The sequence below is a fragment of the Pleurodeles waltl genome, chromosome 8, assembly GCF_031143425.1.
Source record: "Pleurodeles waltl isolate 20211129_DDA chromosome 8, aPleWal1.hap1.20221129, whole genome shotgun sequence".
Taxonomy (NCBI): Eukaryota; Metazoa; Chordata; class Amphibia; order Caudata; family Salamandridae; genus Pleurodeles; species Pleurodeles waltl.
Genome location: NC_090447.1, coordinates 470273022 through 470292413, shown reverse-complemented (window position 1 = coordinate 470292413; position 19392 = coordinate 470273022). Strand labels below are relative to the sequence as shown.

At 44.7% G+C, this 19392-nt stretch overlaps 1 protein-coding gene across 1 annotated transcript in view; it reads right to left on the bottom strand.

Moving 5' to 3' along the window:
- Positions 1–19392, bottom strand: part of SLC9A4 (solute carrier family 9 member A4) — a 483018-nt gene that overhangs the window by 238879 nt on the left and 224747 nt on the right. Inside the window, exon 4 of the mRNA XM_069204437.1 lies at positions 8705–8922. Within this exon, the coding sequence (XP_069060538.1) occupies positions 8705–8922 (218 nt within the window). The remainder of the gene's footprint in view (positions 1–8704; positions 8923–19392) is intronic.

Below are 19392 nucleotides of genomic sequence, written 5' to 3'. Positions count from 1 at the left end.
TATTACATATTACTGTTCAATTTCTGTTCTGTCAATTAGTCATGACAACATACCAATGTCAATACGCTGTATTTCATGGGCGAACCAAGCAGAAGTCAGGTACTGAGTCAGACAGCACTGAGAAGGGAAGGGAAAGGCAAAAATTAATGAAAAACATCTGTGGGGAACTACAGAAAGTACAGATGCAGGAGGCTATAAGCAATTGTGAAATGTCGTGGGTGATTCTTACCTGTGTGTTACTGGAAATACTGTTGTATCACTCTGTCCCTATTGTCTGTGTCATCCTCAGAGTCTTCCTCCTCTTCACTCTCCACAGGCTCCACGGCTTCTACAACACCACCATCTGGACCATCCTCCTGCAGGAAAGGCACCTGGCGTCGCAAAGCCAGGTTGTGAAGCATACAGCACGCCACGATGATATGGCACACCTTCTTTGGTGAGTACATTAGGGATCCACCTGTCATATGCAGGCACCTAAATCTGGCCTTCAGGAGCCCTAAGGTTCGCTCAATCACCCTCCTAGTACGCCCATGGGCCTCATTGTACCGTTCCTCTGCCCTGGTCCTGGGATTCCTCACTGGGGTCAATAGCCACGGCAGGTTGGGGTAACCAGAGTCACCTATTAGCCACACACGCTGTCTCTGTAGCTGGTCCATCACATAGGGAATGCTGCTATTTCGCATAACATACGCGTCATGCACTGACCCTGGGAACTTGGCATTTATATGGGAGATGTACTGGTCAGCCAAACAGACCACCTGGATATTCATTGAATGGTAATTCTTCCTGTTCCTGTACACCTGTTCATCGTCATTTGGGGGGACTAAAGCCACATGGGTCCCATCAATTGCACCAATGATGTTGGGGATGTGTCCAAGGGCATAGAAATCAGCTTTCACTGTAGGCAAATCACCCTCCTCTGGGAAAATGATGTAGCTCCGCATGAGTTTCATCAGGGCAGACAACACTCTGGATAAGATCTTGGAAAACATAGGCTGAGACATCCCAGATGACATGGCCACTGTTGTCTGGAATGAGCCAGTTGCAAAGAAATGGAGGACAGACAGAACCTGCACTAGAGGGGGAATTCCTGTGGGTTGGCAGATGGGAGACATCAGGGCTGGCTCCAGCTGGGCACACAGTTCATGGATGGAGGCTCGGTCAAGTCGGTATAGTAGTATTATATGGCGTTCTTCCATTGTCGACAGGTCCACCAGCGGCCGGTACACGCGAGGATTCCTCCTTCTCATCGCTAGTCCCAGCGGACGGTGCCTAGGAAGGAGAATATGGAGTACAGAGTCAATCCACTCACAGGTACGTACAACACAGCTTGCACAGTACAGGTAAATGTATGGTTTGATATGTTTGTATGTGTGCCATTGCAAGGCCTAGGCCTGTGTGACGAATTAGAAATTAAGCCATGTGGGCCCTTGAAATGGCCGATGCCTGACCTGTGAAGTGGGACAATGGGATGTGAGGTCACTGCGCTGGCGGGGCACACCGTGGCGGTAGGCGGTCGAAGACCGCTGTGCGAAGACGCATTGGTTAACATTGAAGCCTATGGGTTTCAGGAGCCAATGACGATGTGCGCCGGCGGTCGCGGTACGCACCGCCGCGGTACGCACCGCCGCGGTACGCACCGCCGCGGGCGTGACCGCCATTTTCTATCTGCTCAATCATTCGAGACCTGATCATCCACAGGAGAGGACCTATACTGCAAGTGCTGCTGTGAACTCGGTCTGGAAGTGACAATGGCTGCTGCTACTGGTGAAAGGGCCCCCGCCTTCAGTTCAGAAGAGTTGGAGAAGCTCGTGGACGGGGTCCTCCCCCAGTATGCGCTACTCTACGGTCCTCCAGACCAACAGGTGAGTACACTCAGTGCACATTGAATGGGTTATGCCTGTGTGGAGTGGGGGGGATGTAAGTTGGTGGGGTGTGGAGGGAATGAGGAGTGCAACGCACGACAGATGAGAGAATGGGAACCATGGCAAGGTTGGGGAGGGGGGCATGTACTCCAAACATGCAGATATGTGACGGTTTCTCTTTCCCACCCTGTACATGTCAAACAGGTGAGCGCCCATCAGAAAATCGATATTTGGCGTGCCATCGCCAAGGAAGTCCGGAACTTGGGGGTCTACAACAGACGGGGCACCCACTGCCGCAAGAGGTGGGAGGACATCCGCCGCGGAACGAGGAAGACCGCAGAAACACTGCTGGGGATGGCCTCCCGACCTAGGAGGGGTGCCAGTCGCACCATGACCCCCCTGATGTCCCGGATCCTGGCGGTGGCCTACCCTAATTTGGATGGGCGCTTGAGGACAGCACAGCAGACACAAGGGGGTGAGTATCTGCACATTCTCCTATCTGTATGCGCAGTGGAGGCGTCTGGGTGGGGGAGGAGGGCTGTGGGTGACATTAGGCCAGGGCGCTCTCTGTAGTGTAGTCCTCTCCCTTAGGCATGGCCCTGTGCCCCCGCCCCCCACCTCTGTAGGGTGCCAAGTGCAGCTACCCATGCTCCAGCATCACACATGTGCGCGTCTGTTGTCCCTAGACCTGTTTGCCTAGTCAGAAGTACTGAGTAGTGTACCCCAAGTTCGCGACTTAGTGCACGAGGCACCTGTGTCTGTCCTCTCCGCAAAGGGTATTGCTAAGGCATGCACTCAACTTTGTTTAATTTCTCCCCCCACCCTAAATCTTTGTCTTCTTGTGTTTTAGCATCATCAGGCGGAGGAGATTTGGCGTCGGAGCAGGAGGGAGCTGCAGGTCACCAGGCCCCGGTGGGCACTGACACAGACACCGAGGGCACCAGTGATCCGGAGGGCGAGGGGAGCACCACAACGGGGGCCGGTGGAGACACCAGCGACACGGACACGTCCTCGTTTGGGAGCTCCCTAGCGGTGGCGGCACCATCTGTGCCCCCCGCAACAACAGGTACAGTCGCCACCCAGCGCACCAGCACCGCCCTCCCAGCAGCCCCTCAGTCTTCGCTCCGTGGCCGCTCGGCCAGGAAGGCGCGCGTCTCCTTCGCCCCAGGCACCTCAGCCCCTGCCTCTGTTACCCCTGCTGCCCTCAGTGCGGAGCTCATTGACCTGGTGAGGACGGTCATTGTTGGGCAGACTACCCTTCTGAATGCCATCCAGGGGGTGGAAAGGGAGGTGCATCGGAGCAATGCCTACCTGGAGGGCATTCATTCGGGTCAGGCTGCCCATCAACGAGCGTTCACTGCTCTGGCCTCAGCACTGACGGCAGCCATTGTCCCTGTCTCCAGTCTCCCTCTTCTATCTGCCTCCACCCTTTCTCTGTCTCCTGTACCTCAACCTATCCCATCCACACCATCAGACCAGCCTGCACACACCTCAACACCCAAGGCCAGCTCATCCAAACATAAGCACCACAGAAAACACAAGCATTCACCCAAGCAACACACAGATGCAGACATATCAACAGTCACTACCACCTCTGTGTCCCCGTCCTCCTCGTCTCCCTCCTCCCTCCCTGTGACGTCTACACTCACACCTGCATGCACCCCAACATCAGCCAGTTCTTCCACCACCAGCAAACCCTCCACTACAGTCCGCACACCTGCAGTCACCACCCCCACTGGCATTTACACGTCCCCTGTGTCCTCTCCCACTGTGTCTGTCACCCCCTCTTCCAAGACACATAAACGCAGGCAGACACCCAAACAACAGCCAACCACCTCACCACAGCCTACGTCCCAGTCACCTGCACCCAAGGACAGCACACCTGGCTCTCATACAACCACATCCTCTTCCTCCACTTCTCTCACCACTACTCCTACCCCTTACCTTGGTCCCAAGAAATATTACTTCTCCAATTTTGACCTATTTCCCTCCCCCGACCCACCCCCTCCAACTGGGAAAAGTCCCAAGGGCACCTCAGCCACCACCAGCCCAACTTCTACAGTGCAAGTGGTGCATGGCATGTGGAGTCCACCCTTTGGCGGCAGTAACACTTCGGTGAGCAGCAAGGGGACAGCCAGCCCCCCCCCCAGGCAAGAGGACCCGGAAATTGAAGGGCCGCCGTGAGCGGACAGAGACGGCTGCCCCCAAGGAGGTGACTCCGGCCACTTCACCGGCCACAGCAGCCAGGGGAGGCAAGGGGCCGAGAGCCCCATCTAAGGAGCGGAAGGACAGCAGGGCGGAGAGGACAACCACCAGGAGCGCGGAGCAGGAGGGCCCCACAAGCCCCATCCCGGCTGCAAGGGACGACACCAAAGGGCCCAGGACTCACTCCCTGAAGGGGCCTGACACAGCACGGTTGGAGGGCGAGTGAGCAGGGTGTCCAGGCCAGGTCTGACTCCCTTGACATACTGCAAGAGCACCGCTGAACAGGGCCCCGCCGTGAAGACAGGTACCGCTGAAGAGGGCCCCGCCGTGCAGAAGAGCGCCGCTGAACAGGGCCCCGCCCTGAAGACAGGTACCGCTGAACAGGGCCCCGCCGTGCAGAAGAGCACCGCTGAACAGGGCCCCGCCGTGCAGAAAAGCACCGCTGAACAGGGCCCCGCCGTGAAGACAGGTACCGCTGAACAGGGCCCCGCCGTGAAGACAGGTACCGCTGAACAGGGCCCCGCCGTGCAGAAGAGCACCGCTGAACAGGGCCCCGCCGTCTCAAGCACCGCTCCGCTGGGCCCTTCCTCTCAAGCACCGCTCCGCTGGGCCCTTCATCTCAAGCACCGCTCCGCTGGGCCCTTCATCTCAAGCACCGCTCCGCTGGGCCCTTCCTCTCAGGCACCGCTCCGCTGGGCCCTTCCTCTCAGGCACCGCTCCGCTGGGCCCTTCCTCTCAGGCACCGCTCCGCTGGGCCCTTCCTGTCAAGCACCGCTCTGCTGGGCCCTTCCTCTCAAGCACCGCTCCGCTGGGCCCTTCATCTCAAGCACCGCTCCGCTGGGCCCTTCATCTCAAGCACCGCTCCGCTGGGCCCTTCATCTCAAGCACCGCTCCGCTGGGCCCTTCCTCTCAAGCACCGCTCCGCTGGGCCCTTCATCTCAAGCACCGCTCCGCTGGGCCCTTCATCTCAAGCTCCGCTGGGCCCTTCCTCTCAGGCACCGCTCCGCTGGGCCCTTCCTGTCAAGCACCGCTCCGCTGGGCCCTTCATCTCAAGCACCGCTCTGCTGGGCCCTTCCTCTCAGGCACCGCTCCGCTGGACATCGCCATGTCATGCACCGCTGCGCTGGGTCCCGCCGTCTCAGGCACTGTTTATGGTTCACTGTGCCCACCATGCCTCCTCCTTGACCAGTGGAGACTGTCATCCACCGGATGGACTGTGGCTTTGCACTCCCCAGGATGGTGCAGTGGGCAGCCCACCCACTGTAGAGACATTGAGAGACTGTGGCTTTGCACTCCCCAGGATGGTGCAGTGGGCAGCCCAACCAATGTAGAGACATTGAGAGACTGTGGCTTTGCACTCCCCAGGATGGTGCAGTGGGCAGCCCACCCACTGTAGAGACATTGAGAGACTGTGGCTTTGCACTCCCCAGGATGGTGCAGTGGGCAGCCCACCCACTGTAGAGACATTGAGAGACTGTGGCTTTGCACTCCCCAGGATGGTGCAGTGGGCAGCCCACCCACTGTAGAGACATTGAGAAACTGTGGCTTTGCACTCCCCAGGATGGTGCAGTGGGCATGGTGGCTCCTCGTGGATCTGGCGTCGTGGACTCATGTGGCTGTGGTGGCCCCCCCTTCCCTTCCCCCTGAGGTGCCTGTAGTTTTAACATCAGATGCCCCTGCAGTGTTCTCTCCAAAGGACTCAGGTCTCGTGTGTGGGCTTTGCCCTTGTTTCGCAGAACATTGGCCCACGGACATGTTAGATTCGTAGGATGTGCAGGACTTGTTACTTCAGTGATACACTGATGTGTATATATTTTTGGTTTTTGTAAATATTTTTCACGGTTGCTCAATTATTTCCAGGTGCTTTTTTTGTACATAAATATTTATTCCAAATTTGGTTGTGTCATTGTATTTTTAAAGGGTGTTTGTGTGGTGTCACTGTGACTTCCTGCTCTGCATTGGTGTGTACATATTGGGGGTGTGGGGGGGTCGCATATGTGTATGCCCGTAACCTTTCGTCCTCCCCCCTCCCGTGTGTCGTAGGTGCAGTACTCACCGTTGACCTCTGCGCCGGAGTTCGTACTCGTGGTAGATGAGCAGGTAGACGAGAGCAGGTATGATGTTCAATTCGGGTTCCATGCTGTCCGGATTCCGCGTGGAGTGTCTCGAGGTGAGCGTTTTCCATTGAAAATGTCTGTTTCCGCCGTGTTTTTATCGGCGGGGCTCCCGCCCCGGAAAAGGTGGCGGATTGGTGGGTCGTGATAGGGTGGGCGGTACATTGTCTGCCGCCTGGCTGTTGGCGGTGACCGCCGCGCTGTTTGTTTGTTCCGCCGTGGCGGTCGGAGTGTTAATGCGGCGGGCTGTGTTGGTGGTTCCCGCCAGGGTCAGAATTGCATTTTTTTGACCGCCGGCCTGTTGGCGGGTTGGCCGCCGCTTTATCACCGACCGCCAGGGTTAGAATCACCCCCAAAATCTTATAGCAGTTTGGATTTCTCGGCAGATGAGGGACTTCAACAATTGGAAACTAAGGAAGGATTTCGTCAAGGAAATAATTCAGATTATGGGTCCTTTAGAGATAGATCTGTTCGCTTCCAACTATGTCAGTTGGAGAGCGGATTCGGGTGCTTATGCAGTGGATGCATTTATGCAGGATTGGAGCAGAATGAGGGGTTATGCTTTTCCACCTTACTCGATGATTCAGAGATTGTTGCTACAGGTGAAACGTCAGCAGTGTCAATTAGTCTTGGTGACTCCTTTTTGTAAGGGTAAATAATGTTTTTTTTATAATTGAGTTACTTATTTATTTTTTTGCAGAATCTTAAGAAGGGATACTTTCAATAATAAGTGGATTCTGGAGGAGACAAAGCATTCAAACAAAAGAGGGACATAATGGAGGACACAGTTTATATGGAGCTGAACATTCTGTTTTCTATTATGAAGTTGTTAATCTTCTGTTGGATACTTTTAATGGGTTTGCTGCTCTGAAGAAGTAAATAGAAGCATGATAATGCTAGCCTCCTTGTCTTTAATAAAATCCCGATTATTTAGACAGTAAACCTTTAAGAATCACCATTATTAACCTATTCCCCACTTTTCATCTATTCTAAATTTTAGTTATTTGGTTCACCCCAGACTATTTATCTGTGAAAAATGTCAGATTTCCATTACACAGCATGGGATTTAAATTCTATTCTTCCTACCTACAATAATGCATGCTGAGAATTTGCACACCATATAGCACCATAATACTGTAGTAAATTACATTCCAGATTAAGTAGAATGATGTCCAACATAACACATTGATATTATACTTTGAAATTTATGGAAAATGTGTATACATTTTTTTCAGAACGAAAAAAAGTGATATACAAATTCCTGCATTGAGAAATTCTTTACACATGATACCTCTTGAAAAGATATACAATACAACAACTTTACAATAGACTCCAAGCGTATGACATCAGCAAGATCAAGTATGGTTATCAGAAATCTGCTCCTTTGAGGACAGGTACATACTTTTCTGAGTTTTTCTGCCATGACACCCAGCCAAAAACATCTGTTATACATTAGGAGACTCTTTGAAACATTTAACTAGGTATAGCAGATTTATTTGGAATGCTGGATAGTAACATTCTAAGCCTAAAAGGGGCCAGACACATTGGTTCATAAGGGAGGTTTAGGGTATTCAAGGTTGGGATCCTCTAGATTGGTGACAGCAGAATTTAGTCAATATCTTGAAGTGAAGATCTTAGAGCAAGGCACATCACTTCCTGTATGACCTGCGAGCACCTGGGAGAGCCACCATCTTTAACAATGTAGCCCTCCCCACAGGTGACGGGAGCAACACCTTTCAGAAAAACACTGATCAGCACACTCCCTTACACACAATGCTCAATGGGAATAAAAAGGGCTTGTCAGTTTTAATCCTTCTAAAGTTCCAGTCTCACCTAACAATTTAAGAATATCTGCAACTGCCTTCTTGAGTTCTTTTAAATATCACAATGTGCCATTAGTGAACAACATAGTGTGGGTTGTTTCTCCAACTCTAATATCCAATTGTAACAAGGCAATTTTCAGAATGTCAGCTAAAGGTTTAATAACTTAAGTAAACAAAATGGCATCACTCTGCAACTCTGCCTCATCCCATGACCCACCTTTAAGTGGTCAGCGATTTCTCCCCCGTCCTCATCCTTGTTGCATATGTAAATACAATAGGTTGATCCGACTCCTCAAAGCTGGGCCAAAATCAAAGATCACCTGAACTAAAAAAAAAAATCCCATCTTACTGTCTTGAAGTATTTTTTAATATTGAGCAAGGCCATGGCGTAGTCCAACCCATCTAATTCTAAGGAAGCAATAGAGCAAGACTCACCGTATTACTCTTGTGTTGTATAAAACCCGATTGATCTTGGTGAACAAGCAAAGGCACCAACCTTATCAGTGCATTCACTACAACCTGATCCAGAAATATGATATATTTATAAATTATGCAAAGAAAAGTATTAATGCCATGCAGTGAATGAGCTTCATATATAGCTTAGGGGCCATTACTCTTATGGCCTCAGTTTGCATAGTATTCAGCTTATTTACTCCAGCAAATATACATTTTCTGTGTTTGAAACATCATCTCTTACTTATTGCACGCCAAATCAAGCAGAAGAGCAAGGAGAAGCAGACAAAGGCCCAGTTCCACTCATGGTTTCTTCCTATAGTGGACACACCCATGAAAATGAATATCAGAGTCTCACTGACACTGCTCAGCATCTTCATAAAATACTTTATGGTGGTGTTAGATTTCTGGCTGACATTCTCTTGGACATACTTTTTCATGGTCATAGCACAAGCTGTAATTCTGTAAAATGAAAAAGAGAGAAGTTAATCATCTTGATATTAATTAAGAACCGCGTCTGGAAATGGCAAACAAGAAGCTTTTTATGAAGAATGTTAATATTGAAAACATCGATTAGCATTTTTTCACTGGAGTGCATTTTTAATGCATCTTGTTGGGGTGTTCTATACATTTAGCATTTAAGGTGCAACAAAGTCCATTTTCATAACTTCATAATGAAATAAAATGTCACAGAAATGTGAGCCGCTGTGTAAAAATGATGGGGAAATTGTCAGACATATGTCTAATAAATAACACTGGCTAAATGTTTTTCATTTTTGAGAATCTTTTCCGAAAAAAACCACAGTGACTTCATTTGATAACCTTTCATTTCTTATTTTAAAAATACAACAATATGGGAATAGATCTCTGATTCTCTGGCACCACTGCTCTTGTACACTGGTGTTTTGACCACTGCAGCAGCTGTTGACTGACTGCTAATTAGGAGTATCCCTGTCTGTTCTGTCTAGAAGGAAAGCTACATGTCTTTAATTTTCAATTTGCAATAAAAAAGGTAACTGTCTCTACACAGCATATGTATGATACAGCACTGAAGACGTATAAAAAGTGGAAAGAAAGTGATACATCTTTTTATGGCCTGGCTTGACAGTGCAGTTGTCACCAGACAAATATGTAAGCATAACTAGAGAGGGGCTTTTTCTCCACTCACATGTTGGGAGACAGGAGTACATGTTTTAATTGAGCAGAACTTGTGTGCTTCCACAAAAAAAGTACAAGCCCTTCATGCAGCTTTGATCATTTTGTTTATTTACTCTGCTGCCTCAGGTTGTACTTTCAGGGATACACTCATGCCAATGTAATGCTATTAAAGTGTCCCAGATGACTAGATGATTTCTGGTGTTTTTCTCTGGCAGCAGCATAGATGAGAGGAAGGCAGTAATTAACCTATATCAATTTTAGGTCTGACTTGACCATGCAACTGTCACCTGACCTTTTAACCTACACCAATATTACTCTACAGTTCTTCCCTTGCATGCAAACATGTATTTATTCACATGCTATTTACATGCAGTGCTTCACATTGCCATACACCAATCTTTTAAGCCAGAACTGTTGGCATTGTCAATGCTTGTTGGACTTGAGTTGCAGATAACTCTGCAATAGATGTGTTGCCAGATACCATGCCTCCATGTAAAGAAGCCCATTTCGGAGATACTAAACTGTGAGTGGGGACCCTGGGAATGTGCTTACAATTGGTTGAGGCCTCTGCACTAATGAATAACAGGTTTTCCCTGTAAAATTCCACCAATTACTCTCTACTGTAGAGGTTTTCCAATAATTGAAAAAAAAACAGAATGCTTTCCTGAATCTTTCTGTGCTGAACTCCTGAGGCATTTGTGCCAGTATTATTTTGGGCCACAGAGAGGTCATGCTTGTGCTTCCCCCTTTGGAATACTACCGTAAATCCAAAGTCTAAAAAGTTTAAGAATAAATAAGGTATTACTTAGAGCCTATCGTGGTCGTTAGAAATAATATATTTTTATCTTTAATATATGACATTCTGAAAACTAGCTAGGCACATCTGCACTAGAAGTGAGTTTTGTAAGCATTTTTATTAACTATGTATGTTATTTTCCCCCAGTTGATTCACTCATGATGTAAACTAACACTCTTTTTGATGACTCCTTTAGAACTTGACATGGGGTAGAAGATATCCGCAAATGCACTAATTTTCCTTAAAAGATACAAGGGACACAATAAAACAATGAATTCCAATAGCAAACAGCTCATATCTCTACTAAGACCCTATTCATAACAGGTTTGAAAATACCCTATGGCACATAAAAGTCCTAATACGTGGGAGTTTGGATGGTAGTCACTTAAATTATAATTTAAAAAGTCAAGAAAATGATATGCCTGTAGTTAATTAAATTGTTCCAGAAAATATACAATTCAATGGAGGTCTGTGCAGAGGCAGTACTAGGACCATGCATAATCGGAGAAGATACTCTGCACAGCTTCCAGCTATAGAAATTGAATCAATCTAAGCAATAGAATCTCATTTGATATGTTTTTTTCTGCATGCTGTGCACTGATGGCCCAATGCACACACATCAACAACTCAGCAGAGGGGGATGAGAAGGGCTCTGTTGTGCTATTTGTTTGCACATAAGTGCTACTAGGAAACAAAGACATACAGCTGCCACCTCAGACATGCTCAGGCTCTCAGTAGACACTGAAACAGATTCACACATGGACACACCCAAACTTTCTCCGTCACTCTTAGACTCTTGTTCACACCTCTCTGACATATACTCATACTCCCTTCAGTCCCACTCCTGCTTCTTTCACTTACTTGGATGCCGGCTCACACTACGTTCACTCACACTGTTCTGACTCTACCTCCAAGTCCTCTCACTCTCACACATGCACACTCCCTCTCATTCACACTCCACACACTTTAACTTGCACCTTCTCCCTGTCATTCACATTCCAAGCAGGTTTCACAGGTGTTGAAGGTTCCGTTCCACCAGGCAAATTAATGAACCTACAAACTGTAGGAATTTTAACCAATATTAAATACATATTCTTAATTGTCTTAAAGAATGTGGTTCCTGTAAATGTTGCCCACCAGGTGTGTCAACGAGCTCAATATGCTCATTTGTTGCCATTTTTCATTTGTGAAATGTTGTGGATTACAAATTAGATTATGTGTGACAGAAAGTGCTTAATATATATATATATTTATAGCTTTAATTTGATGTATTTAACTCAGTGTGTTGTTTTTGTAGATGTAAGACCTCCCTAGGCTGACAAAGGAAACATGGCTTCAGACCTATGTGTGTAGTCTGACTCCTGCATCCTTCAAACCTGCAGGTGAATGTGTCAAAATAATCATTAATGAGAGATAGAACACCTACGTTTGAATATTAACCGTCACTCCTAAGTAGTCCGTGTATTACGCAAGGTGGGGCACCTAGTATTTAAAAGTTATACATTTAATAATTTAATTCTTGCATGGATCACAGTAATTAACCCCTAAAAGCTATTTTCACTTTAGAAGGCTGTGTTTGTCTTAAGAGAGAAAATAGAGTTCATAATACAGTCATAAATTGCTATCGCTGATTTGAGATAAGCTGTTGGAGTAATTCAAACACTATCCTATTCAATGGTAAGTGACTTCTAAAAAGTTGCACTTTACCTGCCTAAGCTTTCAGTAGGCTAATTTGTATTACCCTAGTGGCAGATGGTCTAACCAAGGCTTCCATTTAATGAGGCTTGAAAAAGTCTTGCAGGGCAGGAACAATGACTTAGGCCTTTCACAGTAAGACCAGTGTGTGGGATATGTGGAAGATATATCAGCTGTGGAGTGGCCAGGAATTTCCATAACTTGCAAGAGACCAGGGTGAAGCCGGCTCACTCACAGCTAAGTGTACATGGAGACCTGCCGAACAGAAGTCTTTTGTTCTGTAGACCCACTCTAGCCAGCGTGGCACCAGCGGACCAGCAGGGTGGGGGTATTCAACAGTGAGTTTGGAAGAGATTAAGCCATGTTGGATTTGCCTCAGAACAGTGCACTATAGGAACTTTTGCAATAAGGTAAACAGCATGTCAGGCAAAAATGGAAAGAGTTGCTCTTGGGAACTTTTTACTTTTTAATCATTGGTTGGTAAGTGTCCATGAGTCACCCCCACCCACTGGACAGTAAAACCTACAAAGCTAGAGCCTAACACAGAGTTAATCAGAAAACTCTCTGGACCTGAAAAAGAATAGAAGAAGACTGGACCTGTTGTTTCAAACCTATGTTAAGTCCTGAGGGGCAGGACCTGTATTCAGCACTAAGAGGTGAACTCCAAGGGGAAACTGACTGACCTCCTGTGTGGCTATGGGAGAACAAGCTGTAGAGGTTTTTTCCTGAAGTTGCCAGCTGATCATTAGCCACTGCAACTCGACTTGACCATGCTGATGTCCTCTGCTGGACTGAGTCATGGCCTCTAAATGATGTCCCTGAGGTCCTGAGGACATGAGAAATGACCAAGGGGATCTGCTCCAAAATCTCTGAAAAGTTGGGACTTTCAAACCCTCCGGAGTGTCAGTGGGACCTTTCAGCATCTGTGTCCAATTTCGAAGCAAACTTGTTGGATACACCTTCAGGTTTGATCCACTTGAGGATTTTGAGCTACATAAATAAGACTGAGTCAGAAAGTAGAAATATTAACCATGCAAAGGAATGAAAATTGACTGTCTGATGCGAAGACTACTTTGGCAGTTTCTGGGCTGGTATTTCGGGCTGGACTGTTCATATTGGAGTAGGGTCAAGACTGATTCGTATGTGGCTGGGTCTGCACTGAGGTGGCATGGGGTACAAAATAAAAATGGTCTGGGATGTGGCTTGAGTAATCACCAGTGGCTGAGATTAATGTAAGCATTCTATCCATCACTTTTTTTGTAAACTTCAGTTGTTTTTATTATTATTATTATTATTATTATTATTATTATTATTATTATTATTATTATTATTATTATTAATTATTATTATTAGTGGTATTATTAATATTATAATTAGCATTAATAATAACAATAATAATAATAATAATAATAATAAAAACAACTGACGTTTATAAAAATAAGTGATGGATAGAATGCTTACATTAATCTCAACCACTGGTGATTACTCAGGCCACATCCCAGTCCATTGTTATTTTGTACCCCATGCCACCTCATTGTAGAACCAGCCATATGGAAAGAACCATAATAATAATAATAATAACCATAATAATAATAATAATAATAATAATAATAATAATCAGACTGCAGGAACAAGGACTGTTCTCCCACCTCAAGAATAGCACAATAAAGTTAATTCCTGGTGTACTTTTAGACAAAACATCTCCACCGACTGAATTGTAAATGTAAATGCAGCTAGAAGAGTTTTTTAAAATTACCTCTTGATAAGACCAATGTGTGGGACACTGATTAATTATTATATGTCAAAAGATATGCTACCAGCACATGGAAGATAGACCATTGGCTACAAAATGACATTGTATGTTGATGATAATAATGAAAATGCTCATAGGCTATATAATTTTGGGGCTCACAGTGTCCTAGTGTTATTAAGACACATGGGCTAATGATCTCTAGCCATGCTATCATTAATCATGCTAGTTATAAAACCACTTTTAACTACTTGTTATTAAAACATATAAAGTCAAGTAGCAAATATTGATTTTTTTTTTCCAAGGATACTATACGCCTCTATGAAATATTCACCACTATCCTTACTATGTTAAGAAAGTGTTACCCTGCAACAGGTGTTTTGTGCAGAAGAACGTAATAGAAGTTTCATTTGAAAAGCCTGCCCAGTTTTTGAATACAAGGTTCGCCCCACATTTTGAAATGCACTGGCAATTGCAGCCTAGATTTTAGACATCAATTACATCAAGAAATGTTTTTTTGGGGGGGGAAGAGGAAATTTATTTTTGTAAAAGAAGTGCATTAATTTGTCCAATAATTAATTAGAAACCATTCATTCTATTTCTACCCACAGCCACCTTAAAAGGAGAGCTATGTCAGAGTTGGTTGTTACAGTGATGGTAAACATCCCTAGAACTATTGTGGTTTTAAGCAAGAATATTTTTGGGGGAATAATTTGTAGGACAACAGAGGATGACATCTGGATCCGTTTTTCAATTGTTCTGTGCGATCTTAAATTCCTTTTGGGGCTTTCTGAAATGTTGTTACCTCTTGTTTAACTTTGGTAATTGCCCTTTGGAAGTCAGTTGACTAGTACAATTTTCATTGATTATAGGTGGTCTTCATCTGTTAGGAGATCCCTTGATTCTAGAACTGTTAATGTTTTCATCCACCAATGTCTTTTGTGTCACCTCTTTACTTTGAGATGTATTTGGGGATCTGTGCCAAAGACATTTTTATTTTATGGCTTTCATTTGTGACTCATTAACTTTTACCTTTGTACTCATTTCATGATTTTCATTCTGTCTTGTAACCAAGATAGAATTCTGGTTCACCAATAGATTTAATGTATAGTAAAGCTCATTGGAGAAAAGCACTGTTGAAGAATCATTCAATAAACAATAAACTCTTGTTTTTAGGGATAACCTTTAAAATGAATGAAGAAAGCTTATTATTGAATTATATGTTTAATAGGTCTTGTCTAAATGTGTAAGAAAGGGACACAACTATCTATTGACAAGGCCATCTAGCATATGCTTTTGAAAAGATTATGTGGTTCATTTGGAGGAATATATCATAGACAGTCAATATTTTCTTATTATGGGTCAGCATGGGTATAGGTGTGGGTCTCATTGCAAAAAGTCAGAGTAGTAATGAAAGTGATCAAACCCTGGATTATTTTACTTATGAATGTATTTGATAAAGGAATACCAGGTATGTACCTTTACAGATATGTTAGGCTTGGGGGACTATGACAGTATTTGAATGTGCCAGATCTCAAATTCCTGTATTAGTCACACTTTCAGTACTTACAAACGTTTGTGTACAATAGTATGTAAAATGAATAGGTGAATAGGAAAAAAAGCAAAAAAACAAAAAGCAGAGTAAAACAAGATGTTTTAATAATATATTCTTATGGAAAAAAGGATCAGACCGGGGAAGGGAAAAGGAAGTATAGGCACACTCTGTAAAAGTTCTCATCATCTTCAGACTTTGAACAGTGGGTAGTACCTGCTTGGGCATAGTCTGCCTTCTTCTGTTTCTTTAAGACTGATCTTACTCACCTTTGGTTGATTTGTGAGATGTTTTAGGGCTTGTCGAGGAATCATGCTAGAAAGTAGTGCATAGCTGAACAAGATGACCATATGGCCCTGCATCTGAAGCAACTACCCGCAGGGTCAGTAAAAAAAGTTAAGGGTATTTAAAACGGGTTTCATCTGAGTCAATAATTCAGTCTAGTGTAGAATTTGGAATACTGTGATACCCAGGGCCTCTCTTAAGGTTAGTATAAAAGGTGTTAGGGGCTGCTGTTTCAGGCTCAGACTGGTAGAACTACACATTGGGATTGTGAATTGTTTTGGTGAGAGGTAAACTTCAGAAGGCTAGAGATTTTTTCCTAAGGATACTGTGCGCCTCTGGAAAAAATCACCACTACTCTTGCTGTGTCAAGAGAGTGTTATCCTACAACAAAGGCGTTGTTGCAGATGAACGTAATAGATGCGTCATTTGAAAAGCCTGCCCATTTTTAGATGCAAAGTGCATGCAACTCTATATCAAGGAGCTCTCTTGGCTGACAGGAATCAGGGAGCTGGTGGAATACTGAGTACATGAAAGTTGAGTGTGCTATGCTAGACAGAACCCAAGGGCCAGAAGGTAATACACACAGCTTAGCAAGGTGCAGCTTCGGTAAAGACCCACTAGGGTAAGAAATCCTGACTTGTTTAAGAGAACACTATTACCCAGAGAAAGACATGGTTGAAGTCCTGGAGACTACACAGAAGTCCACATCAAACAACAGATATTGGTGTTTAGACCCTATGGGGTTGACAGACACTATGGGGGTCATTCTGACCCTGGCGGTAAAATCCGCCAGGGCCAACGACCGCGGGAGCACCGCCAACAGGCTGGCGGTGCTCCCTTGGGCATTCTGACTGCGGCGGTACAGCCGCGGTCAGAAACGGAAAACCGGCGGTGTACCGCCGGTTTTCCGCTGCCCTGGGGAATCCTCCATGGCGGCGCAGCATGCTGCGCCGCCATGGGGATTCCGACCCCCATACCGCCATCCTGTTGGAACAGGATGGCGGTATGGGGTGTCGTGGGGCCCCTGGGGGCCCCTGCAGTGCCCATGCCAATGGCATGGGCACTGCAGGGGCCCCCGTAACAGGGCCCCACCAAGATCTTCCGCCGCCGGCCGGGGTCAGAATGACCCCCTATGTTTGATAAGAGATGTAATACAACTTGGGTTCAAATGGAATTGAAAGTAAATTGAAGTACTCTCACTGAGACACAGTGAGAGTGTTATATAATTTATTTGAGTTAGGGAATGCCTGCATGGTTGTGATTTAATCATTAGAGAACTGAAATGGACCCTAGAGGGAATGGCTGTGTGTATTCCCTCTCACATCAAAACTGGGAGTGAAGGAATGTTTCTGAAGCAAAGGTGTGAAAGAAAATTATGCTTTGTGACTGAAAACCCACTGGTAAGTGACCAGATTGCAGTCAGGAATGAGACAAGGGGAAAGCCGAAGTTTGGGTCCTGAAACGACAATGGGTAGGAACGATCTGTTACATATGATACCATATACCATGCACTACATTAAACAAGCGGACACTGTTAGCCACAAAACTGAGCCTAATGACCCTGGGAATGCTCTTGCCATTCCACAGAGAGTGACTATATCGGAGAGTGGAGGCACTTAAATAAGAAGAGGATTGTTAAAATGGATCAACTGGTTGAACAAAACTCAAATATGTATATAACCTAAATCTTATTTCCCCTGGAATTGTGCCCCAAAAGTCCTCCAAGATCCACACATTTCATGGCATTCCGTCCGACAAGATGCATAATTTCCCCTGATATTACGTTAAACAAACCCCACAAGATGCGTGTGTGTTTTTTGAGAGATTTCAGGTTGCTGACTCTCGGTATTGTCAGAAAGCTAAGCCCCCTTCTCCTATATATCACAAGACAGCAATTAAATAGTCCTATTGCATTAAATGTTTTTGTGAGAGTGGGGGACAGGTGTTAGTACAATTCCACTTGTGGGAACTCAGGTTGTAGAGACATCATACACACACTGAACTCCTAATGACATTTCTGGAAATTATATCACACGGAGTGATTTAAAAATATTGTAAACTAACAAAGTGCTTCAAAGGAAGCATGGGCAATGATTGAAGGGATAGCCATTGTAACATCTTGTGACACCTAACCCATGTCTCTACCACCAGTTACTGTGTCACCAAATGTGGGTTCCTATGAAGGGATGGAAAAGGTAGAAATGAAGAACAGTATGACTATTAAATGATAATAAATTAATCATACTTATAATATTGAATTAAATGAATTTATTAACATGAGTTACGTGTGTGCAGAAAAGTAAATGCACATTTAAAACTGTCCTGATATGCTGTAAATAATCTTTGCAATAAAATAATTTGCTTTGCATATATGATTCAATTGTAATGTGTGCAATAGGTGATGTAAGTGTATTAATTGTATTAATGCGCATCTAGTCTTTCTTAGCAGGACTAGGCCGGAAGTTTCATTTTTGCAGCAGTAGAGCAAAATGACTTGCTTGTTCTGTTCCCTCTGACCTGATTTTTTTCACTAGGTTGCTGACCTGATGTTGAATGTCCTGTGTTGAAGGTGAAGAACATGTTCCAGTGTTAACTATGTTACAATATTTATTCTAGCTGTCGAATAAGACAGGAAATTTTATTATTCTTCATGTGAGAGTTGTTTACTTTGTTTTGTGTGTCATGAGAAAGAATCCTGAAGTAACAAACAACTATAGAATGTAATATTTCGGCACAACTGTATGAAATCATTGAAATTACTAAATGCTTTCTCTGAGAAGATCTGGAATAGTTGCAAACTTGTTTGTGTCTCAGATATCATTGGATGCTGAATCTTTCTAATTAGTAAGAGACTTTGAAACTTGGAGGTAGTCTGTCTAGTAGTCTGCTAGAGTCAGTTTATTCCTGTCTTGAGTCTGCTGCTATCATCTTCATCTCCTGTTCCCCACTAAGCCTTCTATCATATTTGATCTTTATATTTTGAATTTATCTTAGTCCAAATTGCCCCATTTGCTTATGCTGTTCAATATAAATATGCCCAATAATTTCTGAACTGCTGACCTGTCCTATGTGCAGCCCATTTTCTGCAATGTCATGATGCTGCTATCTACTGATGTCGCGAAAAGGTGAACGTTCTTGTGATGAAACTTCCCTGTCTGCTGTCTCATGAGGAGAGATATAATTAAATGTGGTTTCCTACTTCCTTTTCAGCTTAGATAATTACACCAGCATATTTGTATAGAGAGTTGCCCTAGTTAAATGATGTTTTCAAATTATTTTTGTCTCTTACTTTTTGCTTTTGTCTTCATGTATGAGTCCGTTCCCACGCATGCAAGTTCAAATTCTTTTTAGAAGTAGGATGGCAGGACCCTGATTAATTGATTGTTAAAATTGTATTATGATGATTTACTGATGTCACCATCATCTGCTGTGAAGTCTGAAATTAATGTGCAAATTGCAGTTTTGCTGATTTATGTCATTATTTTGGAGTGTTTAACCTTAGTGATGTTTGGTAGGCTAAATCTTTTTAGACATTTTGGTCAACCTATGGTTTTCATGTGTATTTCTAATATAATTTTGTGTACCATATCCGTTAAATTGATTTTGGGATTGTAATAAAGCTTTGAAACTTTTTTCGGTTCGGAGTTTGATTTAGTCTTTAAATTGTTCATGGTGTCTAAAATGGTTTATGGTTCC